The sequence below is a fragment of the Erpetoichthys calabaricus genome, chromosome 1 (assembly GCF_900747795.2).
Source record: "Erpetoichthys calabaricus chromosome 1, fErpCal1.3, whole genome shotgun sequence".
Taxonomy (NCBI): Eukaryota; Metazoa; Chordata; class Cladistia; order Polypteriformes; family Polypteridae; genus Erpetoichthys; species Erpetoichthys calabaricus.
The window spans coordinates 343,321,636-343,344,764 of record NC_041394.2 but is presented as its reverse complement, the minus strand read 5'-3'; the positions used below and the strand labels follow the sequence as shown (position 1 = coordinate 343,344,764).

The 23,129-nt window shown below is 39.7% G+C and overlaps 3 protein-coding genes across 3 annotated transcripts in view; 1 reads left to right on the top strand and 2 right to left on the bottom strand.

Annotated features, from left to right (window-relative positions):
- LOC114664931 (gastrula zinc finger protein XlCGF57.1-like) overlaps positions 1 to 23,129 on the bottom strand; it is a 607,208-nt gene that overhangs the window by 79,559 nt on the left and 504,520 nt on the right. The window lies entirely within an intron of this gene.
- The window catches only part of LOC114642418 (zinc finger protein OZF-like), a 227,469-nt gene that overhangs the window by 142,760 nt on the left and 61,580 nt on the right, over positions 1 to 23,129 (bottom strand). The window lies entirely within an intron of this gene.
- The window catches only part of LOC127527617 (zinc finger protein 501-like), a 52,656-nt gene continuing 36,592 nt past the window's right edge, over positions 7,066 to 23,129 (top strand). Inside the window, exons 1-2 of the mRNA XM_051926765.1 lie at positions 7,066 to 7,179; positions 15,461 to 15,910. Of these exons, the coding sequence (XP_051782725.1) occupies positions 15,496 to 15,910 (415 nt within the window). The 5' untranslated portion in view covers positions 7,066 to 7,179; positions 15,461 to 15,495. The remainder of the gene's footprint in view (positions 7,180 to 15,460; positions 15,911 to 23,129) is intronic.

The following is a 23,129-nucleotide window of genomic DNA, read 5'->3' as shown; positions in this document are numbered from 1 at the left end:
TCATGTCAAGCACTAATGGAAAAGAAATTGAAATGAGGGAATGTGATTATCAACAATCAACATTATCAACATTTATGCCACTCCATACAGTTAATGATTCCACACAGACAAGGTGCTTCAGCTTTGGCAGGACGTCACACAGCACAGGAACATCAGAACAATCCAGACGAGAACAGGCCATTCAGCTTAACAAAGCTTTTCAGTCCCATCTGCTGACTTCTTCTAAAATAACATTCAACCCACAATTCAGTGCGTTTTTGTGTGTCTCGAGGTGGGGTTAGTAGTCTATGATACTATTAAGCACAATATTATGTAGTACAGTTCACCAGTTTAAGTGGCACATTGGTAGCTCCGCCGCCGCTATTAAGGAGATCATGGGTTTGTGTCCTGGGACCTCCTGGTGTAGAGTTTGTAAAGCAGTTTAAGTTGTAAGTAAAGCACTATGTAAATGTAAAGAATTATTATTATAATTATACTTGACGATTTGTCAATTTCAAATTTTAAAAAGTTATGTGTTTTCACCAATTAAACAAAACATGTAGCTCTAGGACCCATGGCCTCTGTGTACCTTCACAGTCTTTCAGACTTGATCGGAAAAGCAATGTATGCGTACCGCCACCTTTATGTTAATAAACCGGTCACCATCTCTGTAACCTGATGGTCATACAATATGACACACATGAATTCTGATAAATGAATAACACCCACACAGAATTTCGGGTCAAAATTAGTCATACATTCCCAGGTATTTAGCCCACTTCTGTCATCTCAACATCTATTGCAACATTACATCATTAATGCGTATCTAAAGGTTGAAGCAAAATGTCTCTTTATTAAATCGAATCAAGCAAAACTTAGAATGGAACATATGCAAGGTCTCATTGATCACGTTCAAAATTCAAATATCAATAATTCATCCATCCATCCATCCATTATCCAACCCGCTATATCCTAACTACAGGGTCACGGGGGTCTGCTGGAGCCAATCCCAGCCAACACAGGGAGCAAGGCAGGAAACAAACCTCGGGCAGGGTGCTAGCCCACCGCAGTATCAATAATTCAGACAATTCAAAGTAGGTAAAGCAGTAATATTACCATCATCATATCAAGGTAGTCCAAGAGCATTGCAACAGTTATATCATAATGCAATGGCAATATCCCAAACTATCGGTCAGCCAGATTTATTTATTTATTACAATGTAGAGGGAGGATTATATCTGGTTGTTGGTTCCCATTTTTGTCACCTTCTACAATTTGTGTTGGATATTTGTGTTATGTTATGTTTATTTTATTTTATTATATTTGTATTTTTTCAGCACAGTGTCCCTAGTGGTTTGATTTTCCAGAAATGCCTACTTTCAAAATCCAGATATTTTAAATGTATGTTTATAATGGTTTGCATAAATATTTTTGTAGCATTAAACTCCTTTCAACGACGTGACTCTGCTCAGTCCTCTTTAGAATGACATGCTGGCTTTGAGGAAGTTCTGTTGTAGAATGTTGCTTGAGAACTTCAGCCCCAAGGGGTAAATGACATTTATATTTTCTTTAATAACTTTCATTCAGTTCTGCAGTAATGTGGCAAATATACTTAGCCATATTGTAAATCAAAGACAAATAGTCACAATGCTTACCATTATAAACTTAGTGCTTCTTTTTCAAATCACTGAAGAAACTGCTCACATCAGACTGAGTGAGCAAACGCCTTTCTAAATGAAGGCCAAGAACCAAACAAGAAATTAAAAGGTACAGAAATAATGGACAGCCAGGACAGGGTCATTTATTGTGCTTATTCTTTTGGTTCTTATTTAACATTTCCTTAGGTAAATACTATTTTCTCTGTTTTCAGGTTTAGGCTTTATTGAGCCATTAATGAGAAGACAGAGTAAAGACTTGCACTACATCTGACATGAAAACAAAAAATGTCTTGCTGTTCTGTTCCATAGCACTGCGTTCTGCAGATTTCAGATCTTTACTTTTAGAAGAAACGTCAGCCTTCCTTCTCTAACATCCAGCACAGGGCACTGATGAGCAGGTATAGACACCTCATTTTATAAACTTCCATAAGGAAGATGAATTACATTTTGTTGATGCTGACTTACAATGCCTATGGTATAGTGAATAAAATGTATAAAAGGACTTAATGCTTGTCTCAGATGCTGACTGTTAATCGTTAACCAGTAGGAGTCAAAGCCCAAAAGACTAAAAGCCTGTTTTACATCTTCTGACAAACTGGAGCACTAGTACAACTCTTAAAGGCCTTAAAACATTTGAAATGCATTGTGTGCTGTGTTAATAATTGTGTGTGGTAAGAAACATTGAAGACTTGTAGAATCTGCGATTAAAAGCAGTAATGTTAATAATGTATAACAAATTCAGAATATCCATCCCATCCATTATCCTACCCGCTATATCCTAACTACAGGGTCACGGGGGTCTGCTGGAGCTAATCCCAGCCAACACAGGGCTCAAGGTAAGAAACAAACCCAGGCAGGGCGCCAGCCCACCGCAGAATTCAGAGTATACTGTACATTATTTTTTTACTTTCCTTTTCTTACATTCCTTGTAAATGTGGAGGAAAAAGCTATAAGCTTTATAATGACCTTTTATTATTATTATTTTTTTAATAAAACATATTACAGCAACACAGAATCCTTCAGCATCTTACCAAGGCAGAGAAGTGGTGTGCTGAGAACATTTCTGTGTTCAGGGGGCACATCTCACTCCCTTCATTACTGTCAATGGACAAAGACGACATTGAGGAGGCCCTTCAGAAATATGAGTTGCTATCTGAGTTTCCAGAAGAAGACGAGAGGTCTTTAGACCCTTCATCATCCTTTTTTTTCAGAAAAGGAAGACATGCATCTGTTTTTAGATAACACGAGAGGAAAAAGGAAAATGACTGTGTTTAGTGAGAAAATGTATCAAACATACATGGCCCTCATTGTTCAGTTACAACTTACAATTGTTGTTCTATATTTTATATATTCTTTAAGCAACTGGGTTGGAGCAAAAACTTGCAGCCACTGCGGCCCTCCAGGACCGTGATTCAGGACCCCTAATATAGAGGATCAAGCGACTAAAATTACTCCCATCACATACGACAAACCTCATTATGCCCCAGTCAGCAAGAATCATTTCGACACAGTGACTATTGAAATAAAGACGGACCAGAACAAAAAAAACGTCCCATTTCAGTTTGGTAAAGTGATAGTGAAGTTGCATTTCAGACCCGTCAGGCATTGTATGCACGACTGAAGCAATGAGGTCTTACCAGGACCTGACACCTTACATCCAATATTACCAGACCCAAGCGGGTAACAGATTACTGGGATTCTCTGGATCCCCTGTAATATATGGTGGGGGCATTGGAGGTATATTTTGGGGGTTCTTTAGAAGATCTTTACCTCTCCTGAAAAAAGGCTTTGACATTGCAAAACCACATATGAAATGCGCTGCTAAAAATATTGTAAAAGATGTGATCACCGGGGCTATATCAAGTGCGGCTGGTGGCGTCCGAGAAAAGCAGGAGGGAGCGGGCTTGATGGTAATGAGAAAGACAAAATGCAAGAGACCACTGGGGTCGAGTGAGGGCCCACCAGTCAAAAAGGCAAGGTGCACTATTTATACAGCATTTTCTAAACATCGTCAGAAGAAGAACAAGACTAAAGCAAGGAAAAAAAAGAAGAGAGACATTTTTAAAGAGAAGATGACTTTCGTACACAGAATGTCCGAAGAGTGTGTCAAATCTGAACTGGACCTGTTTTACAGTGCCTTTCGCTCAAACGAGTGTGGATAAAAGCATAGACATAGAATTACTAGATGCTGCATGACCAGCAGCTTCATACGTCAATGTATCCGCCATATTGCGAATGGCAGTGCTGTGGAGTGAAGTAATGGATAAAGATGCCTCACACATGTGCTGCTTGGGATTGTACAAACCGCTGTACACTCCAAACCAGATCCCGGGGGATTATGAGAAGCACTATAAGAGACGCTCGAGCTCCCATAGCACAGAGTCTGATGTGCGGTACAGAAAGTCGAGCTACAGATGAGGATCTGAGTGAGCGAGAGGAGTGTAAGTCTGTAGGAGATCAGTGAGGTTGAGGAGAGCTTTAAATGTTAAGAGCGGTATTGTGTGTTGTATTCTGTAGTGAACAGGGAGCCAGTGAAGTTGAGAGAGAATAGGTGTAATATGTTCAGTTGATTTAGAACAGCAGGTTATTATCCTGGAAGCAGAATTTTGAAGAGTTGTAAGTGGTGGATAGGTTTTTGTGGGATGCCAGATAGATTAGCATTACAGTAATCTATACGTGAGGTGACTCTGGCATTAACCAATACTTCAGTACTGTGTTGCATAATAACAGGACATCTAGAAATGTTTCGGAGATGGAAGAAGGCAGTCCAAGAAATGTTATTTATATGGGAGGAATTATTTAATAATAATACTAATAATAATAATTATTATTATTTTATAATTGCCATTATTAGTGTATAAATGGATATGAATAACTGCATTTAAACGATTCGCCAAAATCTGTTGTATGTAAACGATACTGTTTTAAATGTTATTGTTTCTTCATCAGAAAACCCGGTTTCTACGTCTACTTGTATTACTTTAAATGGCACTTTTGCCACTCGCAATAGGTCGGACGCGCTTACGTATTGTATCTGTCTATATACTGTATGTCTATGCGGCCGACACTGGATAACGTGACAGTCAAGCGAGCCCAATTGTATCCGGCTGCAGGATGCAGACTCGGCCTTCCATGCCACGCCCCCAGCATTCCCGTCTGTCCTCTGTCACATCGCTTTTGTTGAAAATCAAGTAACGTTGATTTACCCTGTAGCCCTAAAAGATGATATTAATATGACTTCCTCCAATCATGAGGCAAGAATCCGAGTTTCTTTTTATGGAATATAAACAGCTTTTTATCAAGTACCATAAAGAGTTGGGGGGTTTGTTCAGAATGTAAACAGAGACAGCGAGCACCCATTGATCGTTGTGCTGAATCTTACTGCTAAGGCTTAAAACAACAAGTTTGCATTTTTAGCGTATTTTCTTAATTGCTTTGAATTGGTGAAATTTAAAAAGATGCACACAGGCATGAGAAGTAAATATTCTATATCATTTTTTAGAAAGACATATGCTTGGCTTTGTATTACATGCAAGATGAGTATAATTTCCTTAATTTTAATTTCTTAATGTAGTGTTTATAAGATTTCTAAACATTTCTAGATTTCATCCGGTTCTTACGCAACACAGTACTGAAGTATTGGTTAATGCCAGAGTCACCTCACGTATAAATTACTGTAATGCTATTTTATCTGGCATCCCACAAAAACTTATCCATCGCTTACAACTTCTTCAAAATTCTGCTGCCAGCATGATAACCTGCTGTTCTAAATCCACTGAACATATTACACCTCTTCTCTCTCAACTTCACTGGCTCCCTGTTAACTACAGAATACAATACTAAGCACTGCTCTGAACATTTAAAGCTCCCCCCTACCTCACTGATCTCCTCCAGACTTACACTCCTCTCGCTCACTCAGATCCTCATCTGCAGCTTGACTTTCTGTACCACATGTCAGACTCAGTGCTATGGGAGCTCGAGCGTCTCTCATTGTGCTCCTCAACTCGGGAATTCTCTTCCCTCTCATATACAGTACGTCAGCTCGATTCAATAACACATTTTAAAACTGCCCTCAAAACTTCTCTTTTCAAACTGGCATACCAATTGTGAATTTTGTGCTGTTACTGCCAGTTATCTTTGTTTGTTTGCTAATTATTGCTTTTTGATTTATCATTCACTTGTTTTAATTGTACAAATGTTGTTTATTTTTATTGTAAGGTGACCTTGATTGCTAAGAAAGGCGCCTATTAAATTAAAATGTACTGTTGTTATTATTATTATTATTATTAATTATTGAGACAAAAACTTGACCAACGTCTGAAAGTCAAAATAGTAAGACTGCAACTGGCAGTCTGGTCTTTCTTTTAACAGTGAAATGATACACTCAATGACAAAAATAAACAATTTTATTGTATACAAATTGGCTTAATAATTTCTGAAAACATTTCATTCATTCCTCTCTCAATCTCTCTCTCTCTCTCTCTTACGCACACACACACAATGTGGTTACTTAAATATATACATTATAGGATCTAAAATCCTTGAAACAGAAATGTCTTACATAGCTTTTTCTGTGTGTTGCCACTCTGTAATTTGAGAGTATTCAGTCTGGCAATATGGTGCAGCCTTAGTTTGTGGAAGACAGACACAACTAAAGACATGAGCATAAAATGATGGTTGTCAATTTCAAACTGAACTGTGTTTCCTCAATGTGCTCCTTCAGAAAAAACACATCATCTGAACCAATCTCAGCCTGAACAAACTGATTGATCAAAGATACACTGACAGCTTGCCCTAATGTCGACTGTCGGATAACACGCTCAGCTACTTTGACCACCTTGACTGTACCCTTAGAAGGAATCATCAAACCTCCTTTGTTTTTTAATGTGAGCAAGTGGTAACTGTGATCATATGATGCCAGTACAGCATCTGTTACCAAACTAGCACAGCACACATCACAGGACAGCTTTCTCAAAATCCCGTCTAAGGGCTACCTCCCACTGCTTCATGAGGTGGATTTCTTTGGGAAACTTTCAAAGTTTGAGAAATGTTAACAGCTAACAACAATCTACATAGTTAGTGACTAAATACGTTTAGCCAAAACGTTGTTTGAAGGCTCACTTGAGCACATAAATGCATAGCTTTGCTAGCTTAGCCTGGTGTAGCTAAAGTAAATATTATAAAATGAGATTTTCTAATGGCCAAATATAACCAAAGCAATTGCTCAGCCTTACCTATGAAATGTAATCCCCTGGGATCTGGTTTGGAGCGTACAGCGGTTTGTACAATCCCAAGCAGCACATGCGTGAGGCATCTTTATCCATTACTTCACTGTGCCACTCGCAATATGGTGGCGACGTTGACGTACGAAACTGTTGGTCAGGCGGCGTCTAGTGATTCTATGTCTATGGTCGATGACGTCATCTAACGCGACAGCTACTGTAGCCACGCTGCTACTGTCTCGCTTTGTGAAACACTACGGACGCAAGACTGTTGCTGAGTGAACGAGTTCAGAAACAATCCCATCGTCAAGAGGCAGGCAGTAAGTGCTCTGTATTTTGGGAATGCATTTTGTGGATGTGAATCCTCCTGTGGCCACCCGCGTGCTGTTTCTGTTCATTGATATCTGCGGTTCACGTAACGTGGCTGACTCTCAAATTTTAAATCGTACTACCCAGTCACACCGCTGGCGCCTATTCATTCTTTTCCGTGTGTTCCTTTTGTCGATTCCTTCTCGAATCGCAGACACCGGGGAGTACGGCGCTTTGATTTCTGCCTTTTGTTCGCGACCAATACTATCCACCTGAAGAGCCACAGCACCATACTTCACCACATTTTTAGACCCGAAGTTGTTGACCCAAAAGTGACGTCTCCGTCGTTTCAGGCCTGACTTCGTAAAATTACTTTTAGAAGGTCTCGGCAAAGCCCGGAAAGTAACGTCGGGTCAAAGACCCGTTTAGAAACCAAATAATATGCATCATTGTGAGGTTCAGAGGATTTCTGCCATCACGTCGTGTCACACATGAAACTAAACAATACGGATCGTTTCTGTGAAATACACCATTAACATTTACGTTGTGTTCGGGTCTGTGGGAACCATTTAACATATCGACAAAATTAAAATCATCAAGATCCGTGTTAGTTGAAAATAGCTTTTCGTTTACATTCATGAAACGAAGTATACAATATAATTGCAATGTTTACACCACATTAGAGTTTAGTAAAACGTTAATAATAAAAGTGATTACGTTTTTTTTAAATGTACTATGCATGTGTGCAATATTGTTCTAAACCAATTTAGAATAAATATTTAAGCAAATGTAATATTTTTAAACATGTGAAGAAAATGTCAATACATATTCTACACTGAATTATGCAATATATTAATTGCCTTATATAGAACTGCTCTAGTATTTGTCACTTATTATTATAAAATGGGCCATCAAAAGAAAAAAAAAAAGAAAAATTCAAATAAGAACAAAATTTATTTATATAGAACCCTGCCCAAAATTCAAAAAGAACAACAGGACCTATATAACATTGGCTACAAATAATATCTTCACTAAATAAAGATAAATACAGGATATAAAAAATATTCAAATAGAATTGAAGACAATAATGCAGACTAAAATCCAACATATAATACTACAAAAAAATCTTAAGCAAATAACATAAATTGTGATAAAAATTCAAACCCTGAGTACCTGGACAGATAGAGGGGGTAAACTGAAAGAAGCGGCCGAATGTCAGGTATGTTTAATGTCCTGTTTAATGTAATGTTGTAATTTCATTTCAAAGAGTTTTGCTCTGTTCAGGTTTTAATTTTACTTTAATTTCAATGAGGCAAGTTGTGAGCTGAGAAGGCTGTGATGAAGTGTCACTTTTAACACTGAAATAGATCTAAGCATCATCTGCATAAAAATGATAACCCAGACCAAAGCTACAAATAAATAGCTCAAGGGGAAGCACAGAGATACAGAAGAGCAGAGGATGTCATTTCATTAACAAAGGGAAGTCAGATGGAGGAACTGCTATGATAAATTAAGGCATTTGGGTTACCCTGGACATGACATAAGTTGCATGGCCACAACGCCATATGCAATAACTTTTACACAAACTGGGACAGTAGCTCCTCAATTGGAAGGTAACAATGCTTAGCACAATAAGGAAAAATAAGCCAGAGCTCTCATCTCAACTGCTGGCCACACAGAACAGGCCAGTGAAGACCTTCACGTTTGTCTAAACAAATGACACATCCTTGGTGCAGAATGTGATGTGCACTGGGATAGGAGATGCCATGGCCAGAAATGATAATGGACTCCTACAAAAAGAGGAGTGGAGAATTTAGACAAAACATTACGCTGGATGCTGGCCACACGCAATTTTTTCAACATATTGAACATCTCGGGGGGGGGGGGGGGGGGGGGGGGAATACTTTTGTCATCTCAACAAGCTTGAACCGAGACTGGAACAGGGAGAAGGAGACAGAGCCTTCTTGAGTAGCAGGGTAAACCACTGGTGACACCTCACATGCTACTGGGACGACATGTGCCAAAGACCCCAGCATGTACAGCCATTGTGTCGATTCAACAGTCCAATCCACAGGGGAACCAATGATGGCACCAGTAGTGTGTGTGTATAGTGAGTGTGTTTGTATGTCTCACTGTGTGAACTGTACAGTTATTGCAGTATTGTGTAGAAAATGAAAATATTCAGTTCTGCTTGATAAACAAATAGAATGTGATCTAAGGGTAAAGAGTAAACAGGTTATTTTTTTATTTTTTATACATTGCTTGTTAAAATAAAATGATCATCTGATTAAAAAAAAAAAAGTCCCTCAATAGTACATACGTAGCAAAAATGTAATCATAAGTTGAGATTCAACTCAATTATTTTTCATGCTTCTCAAAGAAAAATTAAAATACGATGTTTGTAAACTACTGCATTTGTGAAGTGTGAGGGAATATCCAAAACTATCATTGAGTGTATTTCAGTAATTTGTGTAGTGACTTCTAAAACCACAATATTACATTAAAGTATACTGCTCAAAAAAATAAAGGAACACTTTTTAATGAGAGTATAGCATCAAGTCAATGAAACTTGTGGGCTGTTGATCTGTTCAGTTAAGTAGCAGAGGGGCTTGTTCATCAGTTTCAGCTGCTTTGGTGAACTAGAGGAGCAACAATGAGACGACCCCCAAAACAGGAATGAATGGTGTAACAGGTGGAGGGAGCCCACTGACATTTTTCCCTCCTCATCTGTTTTGTCACTTGTTTTGCATTTGGCTACGGTCAGTGTCACTACTGAGGCGATACCTGGACCTACAGAGGTTACACAGGTTGTCCAATTTCTCCAGGATAGAACATCAATACGTGTCATTACCAGAAGGTTTGCTGTGTCTCCCAGCACAGTCTCAAGGGCATTGAGGAGATTCCAAGAGCCAGGCAGTTACTGTAGGAGAGCTGGACAGGGCCAGAGAAGGTCCTTAACCCACCAGCAGGTCTGGAGGAACAGGATGAGCACTGGCAGAGCCTATAAAATGACCTCCAGCAGGCAGGCCACTGGTGTGAATGTCTCTGACCTCTGACAAGAAGAAACAGATTTGATGATGTTGGCCTGAGGGCCCAACATCCTTTAGTGGGCCCTGTGGAGCTTGATTGGCATTTGCCATAGAATACCAGAATTGGCAGGTCTACCACTGGTGGGCACCCAGTGCTTTTCACAGATGAGGGGAGGTTCACCCTAAGCACATGTGACAGACGTGAAGGGGTCTGGAGAAGCTATGGAAAACATTATGCTGCCTGTGACATCGTTCAGCTGACAGGTTTTGTGGTGGATCAGTGATGGTCAGGGGTGGCATATTCATGAAGGGACACACAGACCTCTACAGGCTAGACAGCAGCACTTTGACTGCCATTAGGTATCGGAATGAAATCCTTGGACCCATTGTCAGACCCTATGTAGCTTATGTCATGTCCAGGGAAACCCTCATGGCTTAATTTATAATATAATAATTAAGTTATCTTAATTTTATAATAATATAATCTTATATCACAGCTCCAGCTGATTCAAAACTCAACTGCAAGAGTAGTGATATGGACCACCAACAGCGAGCACATCCCAGCCATCCTGCTGCACCTTCACTGCCCCCTGTGTCTTACAGGACTGAATATCAACTTCTGTTCTTGACCTGCCCACTAAGGTCCCCCAATTCTGTGCCCCCCACTAACCTGCACTCTGTGGGTGACAGCAGGGCCTTCAGCTGTATATAGCGCCCTGACTGTGGAATGACCTCCCAAAATTAATGGCATCAGCTGACTCCATTCATTTGTTTCAACTCATTTGTTTAGGAGGACATTAAACAGACCTGACATTCTGCCCCTTCTTTTAGTTTACCCCCTGTCTGTCCAGGTACCCAGGGTTTGAATTTTTATTACAATTTATGTTATTTGTTCAAGATTTTTTTGTAGTATTATGTTGTATTTTAGTCTGCATTATTGTCTGTTATTCTATTTGAATGTTTTGTATATCCTGTATTTATCTTTATTTAGTAAAGATATTATTTGTAGCCAATGTTATATCGGTCCTGTTGTTCTTTCTGAATTTTGGGCAGGGTGCTGTATAAATAAATTGTGTTCTTATTAGTATTTTTATTTTTTTTCTTTTGATGGCCCATTGTTTATAATAATAAGTGACAAAAACGAGCAGTTCTATATAAGGCAATTAATATATTGCATAATTCAGTGTAGAATATTGATTGCCGTTTTCTTCACATGTTTAAAAATACTAGATTGGCTTAAATGTTTGTTCTAAATTGGTTTAGAACAATATTGCACACATGCATAGTACATTTTAAAAAATGTAATCACTTTTATTATTAACGTTTTACTAAACTCTAACGTGGTGTAAACATTATAATTATATTGTATACTTCGTTTCATGAATGTAAACGAAAAACTATTTTCAATTAACAGAGATCTCGATGATTTTAATTTTGCTGACATGTTAAATGGTTCCCACAGACCCGAACACAACGTAAATGTTAGTGTATTTCACAGAAACGATCTTTATGGTTTAGTTTGATGTGTGACATGAGGTGATGGCAGAAACTCTCCGAACTTCACAATGATGCATATTATTTGGTTTCTAAATGGGTCTTTGACCCGATGTTACTTTCCAGGCTTTGCCGAGATCTGCCGTACTAGGGTGTTGTACCGTGTTAGCCATTATGAATGTAGAGAAAAGCCAAGCAAAATGACACCTTTTATTGGCTAACTCGAAAGCTTGCATATTGTAATCTTTTTAGTTAGCCAATAAAAGGTGTCATTTTGCTTGGCTTTTCTCTGAGATCTGCCGAAACCTTCCAAAAGTAATTTTACGAAGTCAGTCCTGAAATGAAGATGACACCACTTCCGGGTCTAAAACTGCTGTGACGTATGGTGCTGTAGCTCTAAAGGTGGATGCTACTCCTCCGCGGTGTCCAGTTCAATGACAGTCGCGGAGGTGGTGAGCGGCCGGCCATTAAAAGAACAGTGAGGAGTCAGATTAGTAAAAATGAAAAACAAACTGGAGTCCATGACCGTGGAGAAGAGTCTTAGAGAATACGAGCTGTGAACAACAGTATCTGTATTTACACACACTGTCTCAAACCTGCTTAACCCAATGCCGACATTTACATGCATTGCTTGAATAGACACTTAAATGTCTTATTTTCCCATTTAACTTGTATCAAATATGACAAACTCCCATGTTTCAGTGCTAAAGCCAAACCAGTAATGTCTGTTAGTGAGTATTAGAGAAGTTAATAGAGATTTGTGGTTTGTGTTACTGCCTCACAGTTCTGTCAGAATGAATTTGAATCTCAGCCTGTTTTTTAAGTCTCTATGCAGTTTCCATGTCTGCTGTTTTATTCTTATTTTCTCTACTTCTGTAAAGATGCTCAGGTTTAGTGGCCTGGGAAATCTAACTTGTCTTGGTATGGTTATGGACTTGAATGTGTGTGTACCCTATGATGGTCTATAGCTGGCTCCTTCCCTGTACAGGTACTCTGGTTTTCTTCCTATACCCCAATAACTTCTCTTTGTATTTGTTTTGCGCTGGACCACGGTGATGAGGTTAAGGTCCATTTGGCTACTTATACATGTGACTTTATCATTCTGAGCCAACCAGGCTGTGTGGGTCACCCCATGTGCCACTCTTAGGTGAACACCACTGTCAGGACTGGCATCATTCTTCTGGCCAAGACCCACTTTCATTTAACTCTTTTAGGGCGGATGTCGACCTTTGTCGACAGGAGGGGTTGAGGGCGAATGTCGACAAAAGTCGACATCCAGGGATAGAGGGCGACAATCAGCTGTTAATGGCGACAAAACTCACTGTCACATCGCAGGCATTCCCTCTGTGCTTGGAGGAATGCTAGACTCGTTGACTCGGCAACTAATCCTTGTGTGTGCATAAGTTGCGAAATGTAAACAATGGCAAGATGGCATCGACATGTCACAAGGGAGCAAAGCGAGTGCAGAAAAGAAAACACTCGGCAGACAATGTTTTGCGCATTATCGCGGAGTCGGACTCTGATTTTTCAGAATCGGATTTTATTGACAGTGATCAGGAGATCGAACAAGAGAGTGAGAAGCCGGCATCAGCTGATCGGACACCAGCCGATGCCGCGCCAGCTGATCCACTGCCAGCTGAACCATTCGCGCAGCTGATGCAGCTACGGCAAGGTTCGCGTGGGAGGAATACATAGACATTGATCCGTGGGCTACTGGACTTCACAAGATGGCGTGGCTTGCTGTTGGACACGACAGATCACCAGCTGCTGAACTACTTCAGGCTGCTCTCTCCTGATGCTGCTTTTCAGCTACTGTCAGACGAGACAAACAGGTAGGCAGAGAAATGTTTTGAATCGCGGGCTGCGCTTGCATCGCATTCTCGTTTTTCAAAGTGGAAACCCACAACAAAAGACGAGATGAAGTGCACTGTGGCATTACAAATAGAGATGGGACAGAACTGGTGATATAACTTCAGAGAGCATTGGTCCAAACGTGCTTTGTCCCCTGGTGGCTTTGGACAGGTTATGCAGCGTGATGATAGGTACGTGATGCTGCAAAGTTTTATTCAGAAAACTTGGTGGCAGTGGCATGGCACGGTGGCAAACGGGTGACTTGTCTCTCTACAGTACACACTAACAATATATGTGAGAAAGTGCAGCAACAGACAATTGAAAAGTAGGCACCAAAGCAACACGTATTGTAAGCAGTGCAATGTGGCAATGACTGAAATTGGCTGCTTTGAGCGAGATCAGACTTTGCAGGACTTTGCTGTGTAAAATGTATGTGATATGTATGTGAAATCATAGAGTATGCAGGCTCATACAACATGCAAGACTGTAACATTTGTCAAAAGTAAATATTTTTTGTTGATTTCAATTGCTTTGTGTTCTTTTTTTAAAAAAAGTTAGTTTTTGGAAAAATATTCAGCCCTGGGAGAAAAGAAACAAAAAAAAAATTAGCCCTAAAAGAGTTAATCAGAATATTCGTGAAGGTCAATAATGAGCCGCTTTTACTCTGGACCCCCCTTTTAGGATTACCCTTAGCAAACTGGTCTGTCAGGGTGGAGCATTAAGAAACACTGAGGCACACAAGGCCTCCACCATGCCAATCTCACAATACTGGGTGGTGCTGCTGTTTAATAGGAGTTTATTAATGTGTTAATTACTAAAATATTTGTGATGTGTGCAGAGTGTACTTAAACAAGATGAAGCTGATAAACTTGAAACTTATTTCAAAGTTGTTGATAATGACAACGTTTTGAAGAATGTTTTTGTCCTGGAGCATGTCATATTTGCCAACCACAGTCGCTGATCTCATCACCTGGCCACATTAATTTAAACAGTTGTCAGATTTAGCGATTGTGTGCCGACCATTCAACAGAGTTGTGCTCAGCCCTGTTTCTAACAGCCAATAGCATGCTGCTGATGACACTTGTAGTGTACAAAGGGTTAACAGCTGTAGCTCTTCAGCAGCAATCTTCGCCCTTTTTTATTTTATTTTTCCCCCTTTTGTTTTGCTCTCTGAAACACGAAACAGAAAGAGGAGCATCTCTTATTTTTGTTAGGTTCAAACCCTACAGTTTCTTATTCCTCTTCACTTAACTCTATGCCTTCTACTTCAGGGAAACATTCAGTGGTTGTCGTCTCTCCTGCACACACAGTCTGCCCCTAAGACTAGAAACAAAATCAAACCTGTTTAAATTTATCTTGGCTAGTCACAGGCTAGTTGAAGTCAGACATTGGGTGTCTCACATTAGGCGGCCATCTTTACAGGGACACACCGGCAACTGCCTTTATCTCACTAAGATTATGTAAATGAAGGTTGTGACTTGAATGATAGTTTTGGATTTTGTAAACTTGGGGCAGTTTCACATTAAACAAGTTGACCAGCGATTTTAAGTTCCTCCTTCATATGCCCCTGTTTTTTAACATAATCCTCAGGCCTGACTTGTATAAACCTTCCTTTACATTAACTATTAACAAAATTCTGTGACCCTAACAGTATTGAATGTTCAATCAAAGTAGTGAATACTGTTGACACACAACTGTGCAAGATGGCCTTCTTATTCTTCTAGCCTGTTCGGCCCTCCTCTCATTCCTAAACTCATTTTGCACTTGATGTTACATGAAAAGTGATGAGTTACTGTCTGATTGCTATTCACTGTCTGACTTGACATCAGCTTTAACTAACAGGATGTTATAAAAATCAAATGTCTTTAGATCTGAATGATGCAGTTTTAATGGAATCGATTCCTGTTTTTTTCTACAGAGAGATAAAACTCTGCCATTTACTGTAACAATTAAATGGATATGAAAGAGGAGACATGTGAGGCTGACATGAGTATCATGGAGGAGAGGACCATAAATGTTAAGGAGGAGGACTGTGAGTGGGAGAGTGTCCACCCCAAACAGGAGAGTCTGGACATCAAGGAAGAGGACAGTGAACTGGGGTCAGTGAGTATTAAAGAAGAGTGTGCCAGCACTGAGATTCACAACTGTATGAGTACTGAGAGTGACAAGAAAGATGACCTTCATTATGGAGATAAAGATGGAGCAGTGACCGGGTTAGTCTCTTCTCATAGCAGACACTCTTCATCTCTGGAGTCTTCTATCAATGTAAAATATGAATCATTACAGTCTGACACAAAGACGACTCAAGGAATTTCATCTCCTAGAACTGAGGAAGATCAGCCACCACCCAAGACGTCATCTAAAACAAGTAAGTGAAAAATAACAATCGGTACACGTTTTAGGGTCAGGGTTATGGGCCTGAAAGTGCTGTCTTGTGCTTTTTTTAAGTGAAACTTAGACAAACATTCAAACTATATTAAACACAGCAATTTCACTACAGTTTACAGGGTATTGGAGTCTGTACTTCTTCCATTAATGTTTGTAACATTATGCAAACACTCTAAGCCTGTCTTTGGTAAAAAGAAAGTTTGTGAACCCTTTGGATTTTCTTTTATTTCTGCAATAATTCCTCCTAATTCTGTGGTCTGATCTTCAATTAAGTCCATAAAACAGACAAGCACAGTCGTCTTAAATTAACGCAGTCGGACCTCGCTAAATCAAACTCAAAGGGACCCGAAAAAAAATTTGACTTACTGAGTTTTCGAGTTAGGGAAAACGGCATAATAGGCACGGGTTAATCAAGGACATTATTTTTCCAGCTTAATTATTATATAACCGTTTATTATATTGTTTTATGCGTATACATGTAGGCTACATACCGGAACATGCATCTACAGTATGTACTATCGAGCAGTGCAATGAAACAGGTTATCTTTAGAGAAAAAAGTCTGTTAACTTCGTTTGCCGTTGATGTGCCGATGCATCTCGCTCGACAATCTCCTCAATCTCATCAATGGACCGAAACATATTTTCCTCAAGATCCGGCGTAGATTCCAAGAATCTGCGCAGTATGTCAATAGCCTGCCTCGCTTCTTTTTGGCTGGGGACAGGCTGAGTATCGACATTGTTGCCGTATTCTTCCTCATCCCCACTCTCATTTTCCTTTTGTTCCTTATTTGCCACCTCAGCAATAATGTCAGCATCCGTTAATTCTCCACAAACATTCACCGCACTGTCAACTTTGAGAAAATCTTGAAAGGACACTTCCTTATTGGCGCCAGTAGCTGTCAGAACCGTGGAACATTCTTCGGGACTTGCAAGTGTGTTGTCTGTTTCCATAGACATTCCCTCCAAGTGCTCCTCTGAATCCTCAATTGTTTGCTGTCCAAAACCTGCTTTTTTGAAGCAATTCTTGATTGTTTCCTCCGGAACTTCATCCCAAGCTCTCCAGGCCATTCGCATCGCTTCTAGCAGGTCAATTCCTAGTGGGCGTTTATCTTCGATATCCCACAGCAATTTTCTCACAACGAGTTTGTGGTATCGCAACTTAAAATTGTTAATGATGCCCTGGTCGAGAGGTTGAAGCTTAGATGTCATGTTCGGTGGGAAAAACTTGATTGTCACAGCATTCATGACAGGGATATGGTTATGTGCTGTGCAACTGTCGATGAAAAGAATGATTCTTCGTTTCTTCCGGACCATCGCTGCATCCACTTTCTTCAGCCACTTGGAGAAAAGCTCTGATGTCATCCAAGCTTTCTTATTGGCCTTGTAATGCATAGGTAACGATTTCACATTTTTGAAGCATCTGGGTTTCAATGATTTCCCAATCAACAATGCGGGCAATTTTTCTAACCCACTCATGTTTGCGCCCAAAAGAAGAGTCACGTGCTCCTTACTTTTCTTTCCGCCTTGGCAAGGTTCACCTTTGAAAGTCATTGTTTTGTCTGGAGTGCATTTGAAGAATAAACCAGTTTCGTCTGCATTGAAGACGTCATCAGGACTGTAATCTTGAACAATTTCTGGCAGTTTCTGTATCCAATGAATGCTATCTTCTTCTGGCACTTGCGCACTTTCGCCACATAGCCTATTAAACACAATTCCGTGTCTTTTCTTGAATTTGTCCAGCCAACCATTGCTGACTTTAAATTCTGAATGGCCCAACTCTTTGGCAAATTCTTCTGCTTTTGCTTGCAAAAGCTTTCCGTCAATAGGAATGTTCCTATCCCTCGCTTGCACAAACCACTTCAAAATGCATTGTTCAGTGACGGGATACTCACATTCCCTCATCCTCTTCTGATGGCCACATGACTTCTCACTGTACAGTTTCAAAATCTTTTCTTTTTCTTTCAGAAAAGTGGAGAGCGTACTTGTGGGAATGCCGAATTGCTTTGCAATTTCCACTTTCTTCTTGTCGCCCTTTTCGACGGCTCGGATGACGGTAACTTTTTCCGCGATTGACAACATTTTAAGCTTACGCTTACCAGTTGCCATTCTCGGGGCACGTACCGTACAGGTGACTATGGAGAAACACACAGACACAAACACTATTCAAGGCTCCTCCTGACAAGATAAGACTTTGCGTCCCTTTTCTTGGTTTTCCGGACCACGTGTTCTGAAATGCAGCCTCAGAATGATAACCCAAAGGCCATAGAAAATTCGACTAACAGAGGTTGCGAGCCAAAAAGTTTTCAAGTTGAGGAGATCTTAAATACATTGGTCTTATGGGAATTCGGCCAGGGACTAACGATAATTCGACACAGGGAGGTTTTTGACCTTAGGGAAGGTCAACTTAGCGAGGTCCGATTGTAACAAACAATGAGACCCTTGTCATTCCTGAATACATTATTTATACATGGGAACAGTCCAGTTTGTGACCCCTCTGTCTTTAGAAACTTTCTGATCCCCCTTTAGCTTCAATGACCTTCACCAAACATTTCCTGCAGCTGCCACTCAGGGTTCAATTTCTTGTCTATTCATTGTTTCAAAAGTTTTCAATTCCTTGATGTCTCAGGGATTCCTTCAATGATCAGCTGACTTCAGGTAAAGCCAATGAACCCTAAGCTCTTCTGATTGGCCGGTTTGGAACACCAGCTTTCTTCTGTTTAAGCCTTTCTCTTGTAGATTTCTTCTTTTGTTTCAGCTGATTTTTTTTTTCATTACCTAACTTCTCTCAAGCTTTCACTATCATGACATCTCCTATCAGATTTCTTTATAACAATTTTTAATTCAGTGCTACATTGATGATGGCATCCTGTTCTGGTGCTGCAGAAGCAAAAAAGCCCTAAACTGTGATTCTACCATGAGGTTATAGCAATGGTGTCCAGTGATATTTTACCTCCAAACCACTGTGAAATGGGGACACACACATGGTGACATGGGAATTCAGGCCTTTAAAAGACCCACACATTAGACCAGGGGTGACATTTATAAAACTTTGCATGGAATTGAGCATGAATATATGCGCACACACACACACACAAAAAACAGGAAAATGTGTACGTCCAGAAAAAATTATTTATAAGATTTATAAACCGGATGTATGCACATTACTACAAAATGTACTTTTTGTAAATCATAGTCACTTTTTAAATATGTATATGTGAACACTCCTTTAACTGCCACCCTGAAACATTCACATATGCAGTCTGCTAATCTGTCACCTCTGTATGCAATCATGATGCTGCAGAACTTCATGGGCTGGTAGATCAGCCTCTTCCTCCTCAACTTTTAAGACCCCACCACCTGCATTCAAGAATATCTGGCTTTGCTCTTCATCTGAGAGTGAAAGATCACACATGTAGTTACAGCGCCTCTCATCTGTGCTCTGGGGTTCAGGAAAGTTGTAGGGCAAAACTCTGTGCAGGAAGCCACTGTCACCTGGCACATGTAATGACATGATTGCTGTTATAATGAATAGGTCAGGTCATATGAAACACTGAGAGTTCAGCAGGTTACTACACCAACACATACTTTACCATGTAAAGCAACATCACGTCTGTCAAAGCTACTTTGTCTCAAAATAAATGAATTGTGGTTTGAGTGAGGCCATGGAGACGTGACATTTGTCAGCCACATCTTGGATGACTTGTGTATTAATGGAATGTCATTGCTTACGGTTAACAAAAGCAGTTTCGATATTGCTAGGTGTCCTTTTTGCAATATGAGTGCAGTAAAGTGTTCCAGTTGTGTTAGGAGAGCTGGACATGGCTGCAGAATGACTTTTTGTGTTGGCAAAAACATGTCATGTGTTATGTGTGTACACCCATACTGTACAAAAAGCACATGTAGTGCATCAGCAGTCAGTTAATAGCTTCTAGCACAGCAGGCATAATGGAGTGAAGCTTGGCTGAGATACTGTTGAGGTGTCGGCCAGTTCCCTGAGAAGTGACATCAACTAGCAGATATAAAGTGATGACAAAGTAGAATTTCTTCAGTTCAAATATATATCATTGGCTGTCTTTAAGGGAACTAAAATACAGTTTGTACATCATAGCTCTAATTTTTGAGGTGCCATGTTTGTCACATCAGCGCACATTATAATAACAGCTTGGTGAATTGAATTATTCTTGCGAGTCGTCATTTAGGTAGTTTGGCTGCCTTTTCCTTCTTGATCGAGGGTGTCGTCATTTCCCAGTTTCTCTAAAATGTTGTGTATGTAAGGGTCAGAGTTACTGTAAATACGTTTATTCCCCTGTCAAGTTTCTTTAGTAAATCATGACGTTTGTATGGGAGGTTGCATACACATGTTTTAACTGCAATTTTATGTGTATGCAAGCTTTATAAATGAGGCCTTAGGACCTTCACTAGCCAATCTTTAGATAGGTCTCAACCCAGGCAGCCTGACCCCAAACTCAACAGGAGGCTTCAGCATGCACAGGCCCAAAATGGGTTGTTGGCTTAAGTAGTTATAATAAAGCACTCATCAAATGTCAGTAAACAACTGAAGGACCACCTCTCTGATATCAAATATATATCCTGGGGGTGGTCCTTGAGGAGTGATATTGGTGTAACCTCACCTCTTAGGGTCTCACCCCCAAAATACACAGATATTTGGGTAATTAATAAACAACACAATATAAACAACTTGAAATTACATAATCAGACTGAAAGGGCAAGTAATATTTGAAAAATATTGAAAGCACTAAATAAGCTAAGATGTTCTTTTAAATATCTTTATTTGCTCTCCCAGCTTTACTTTTATCGCCCTTTGTTATAATTTCCCAGCTTTTTTTCTCCTCTCACTTTATTATCTCCTCTTGACAATCTTAAACAGTTATCTTGATGTGATGTTGGGACTGTTAGCTAAACTAACAAGCTTGATGGACTGATGAATGGTCTCCTCTTGTCTGTTACATTTCTTATGTTGTTCTTCTGTATGTTCATGAGCAGATCTTTATCGAGAAGAGACGGCTTTGCAAAAACCCACATTACTTTCCTTTTATTTGTCTGAGTGCCTCTAAGCCACACCTCCAGTCTCCTCTCATTGGTTGAACACCTGACTTCATGGGACTGTAAAGGTTTAAATGACATGTTCAGCATGGACAGTCCAGTTGTTTGTGTGTTATGAGTTCAGGCTGATTGTGTTTGTCTGTTATTGTAGTGTAGTTGAAGATCAGACCACATTCTCAGGTGGAATTTGGGCAAAAATTCAGGAGATTCCAAAGGGTACACAAACCTTTTCTTGCATCTGTAAAGCAATTTAAATTCTATTAAAGGTTTCAAGCAAAACATTCTCGGAGCTGCTTAATCCAACCGAGTGTCTATCTCTGTTCATCTTTAGCTAACAGTCTTGTGCCTGGCCTGTTTGTGTTGTAATGTGTACAAGAACACGGAGACACAGTTGGCAACCAGTTATGCGTAAATTTTGCACAAACATTAAAATGTTGTTCTTTACACAGAGAACATCAGAAAACACAATAAGCTACAAAGTAGTGTGGTAGACAGTAGGAGTTTAGTGGCTTTCAAAACTCGACTTGATGTTATTTTAGAAGAATTAAGTGGATAGGACTGGTGAGCTTTGTTGAGCTGAATGGCCTGTTATCATCCAGATTGTTCTAATAGAGCTGCAGTCACCTGAGAGAAAATTAAGGACTTGTTACTTTAGCTCTTCACTTTATGTATTGCTTCATCTCCCTCTCTCTTGTAGCAGGCATTTTTGTGCTTTACTTTAGTATTGTTTAAGTTTTAATTTCTCTGGCTTTGACTTGTGTATCATTTAATGGTAAATGTTGAGGTTGCTCAGCTAGTGCTGTATTTCAGCTGATGGAAAGAGAAAGACATTGAAAGGTGGAGTTTAGATTTTCATGGGACTTTTTTACATGCGCACTTGAGAATTCTTGGTGTGTTAGAATGTTAATGTTATTTATTGATAGTCATGAGTATCACGTTGTGTTTAGTAAAGATTTACTCCATAATAATCATGTGATTATTGTGACATCATATTGGTGATTGTGTTACGGTTGGCTTTGGCATTTCTGGAGTATTTGAAATTGCAGAAGAAGTCCTGTGTTTGTGGTTTTTAAACAGAGTGTTTTCTTTCTGATTTCTTCATTTATGAAATATGTGCTTTCTTTCAGTTTGACTTTCAGTTCTCCATTTGGCTCATAGTTTTGTTATCCCGATTATTTTCTTCTAAGTTAGTATCTTTGCTGTTTTACTATTTACAGTATACACATTATTATCTATGCGGTATAGAGTCTGAATTGACCACGTTCAAGAACTCCGGAGTAAAGACCACTGTAAGGAGTTCTAGACAGGAGCTTGTTGGTGCTTGTCGTGATGACCGCCCTAGTAGTCTTTGGAGGATAGCAGTAGTAAGGGAAACTGTCGAGTTGAAGAATGAAGCCTTTCATGTAATTTTAGCAGGAACATCTCCTGATGTGAATGAAGTTAATCAAAAAGGTGACAAACGCCTGCAATTGATTAATAAAAACCCACAGAATGAATAATTAAATAAGACTTCATTTGCATACATAAACTCATATTAAATTTAATACACAGTAAAACACAACACATTTAATTTCAGTTAGCATAGCGCACGTCCATGAATATTATAAAGGGCTGTATAAGTGAGACCAGTGTGTGATAAAACTGACCAGTCCTGGTTTCACCTGCCACTCCTCATCCAGAGCAGGCACTAAAACGAGTAATGGCTCTGATCCCGGGTTTCTTCATCTTATAATTTTTTACCTAGGTTACTGGTGCTCCTGTGGGTCAGTGCATTAATACTTCACTTTGTTCATTCTTCTGTATTGCTTTAGTGATTTAAATGACCTATTTTTGTATACATTTTGCATTTAGGAGTCCACATGATGCCCAATTGAATAATGGCTGTGTTGTAAGAGTACTCCATGACACTATCCTGCAATTACTGTTTGTACAAATTAATCTAAAAAATGTCTCATCAGAGCATCAACATACCTTTTGTTATTTTTGGTGTGACATATGAATTGTTCAAATCGGAAGACGCACCCTGGTTCTTTGCATTCAAGGCCAGTGAAGAAAGCCCAGAGGAGTTTGATTGAGGCTGGGATGGCGGCTGATAACTCTGGAGCAGTTTCCACTGTTAATCAACTGATGGCCTT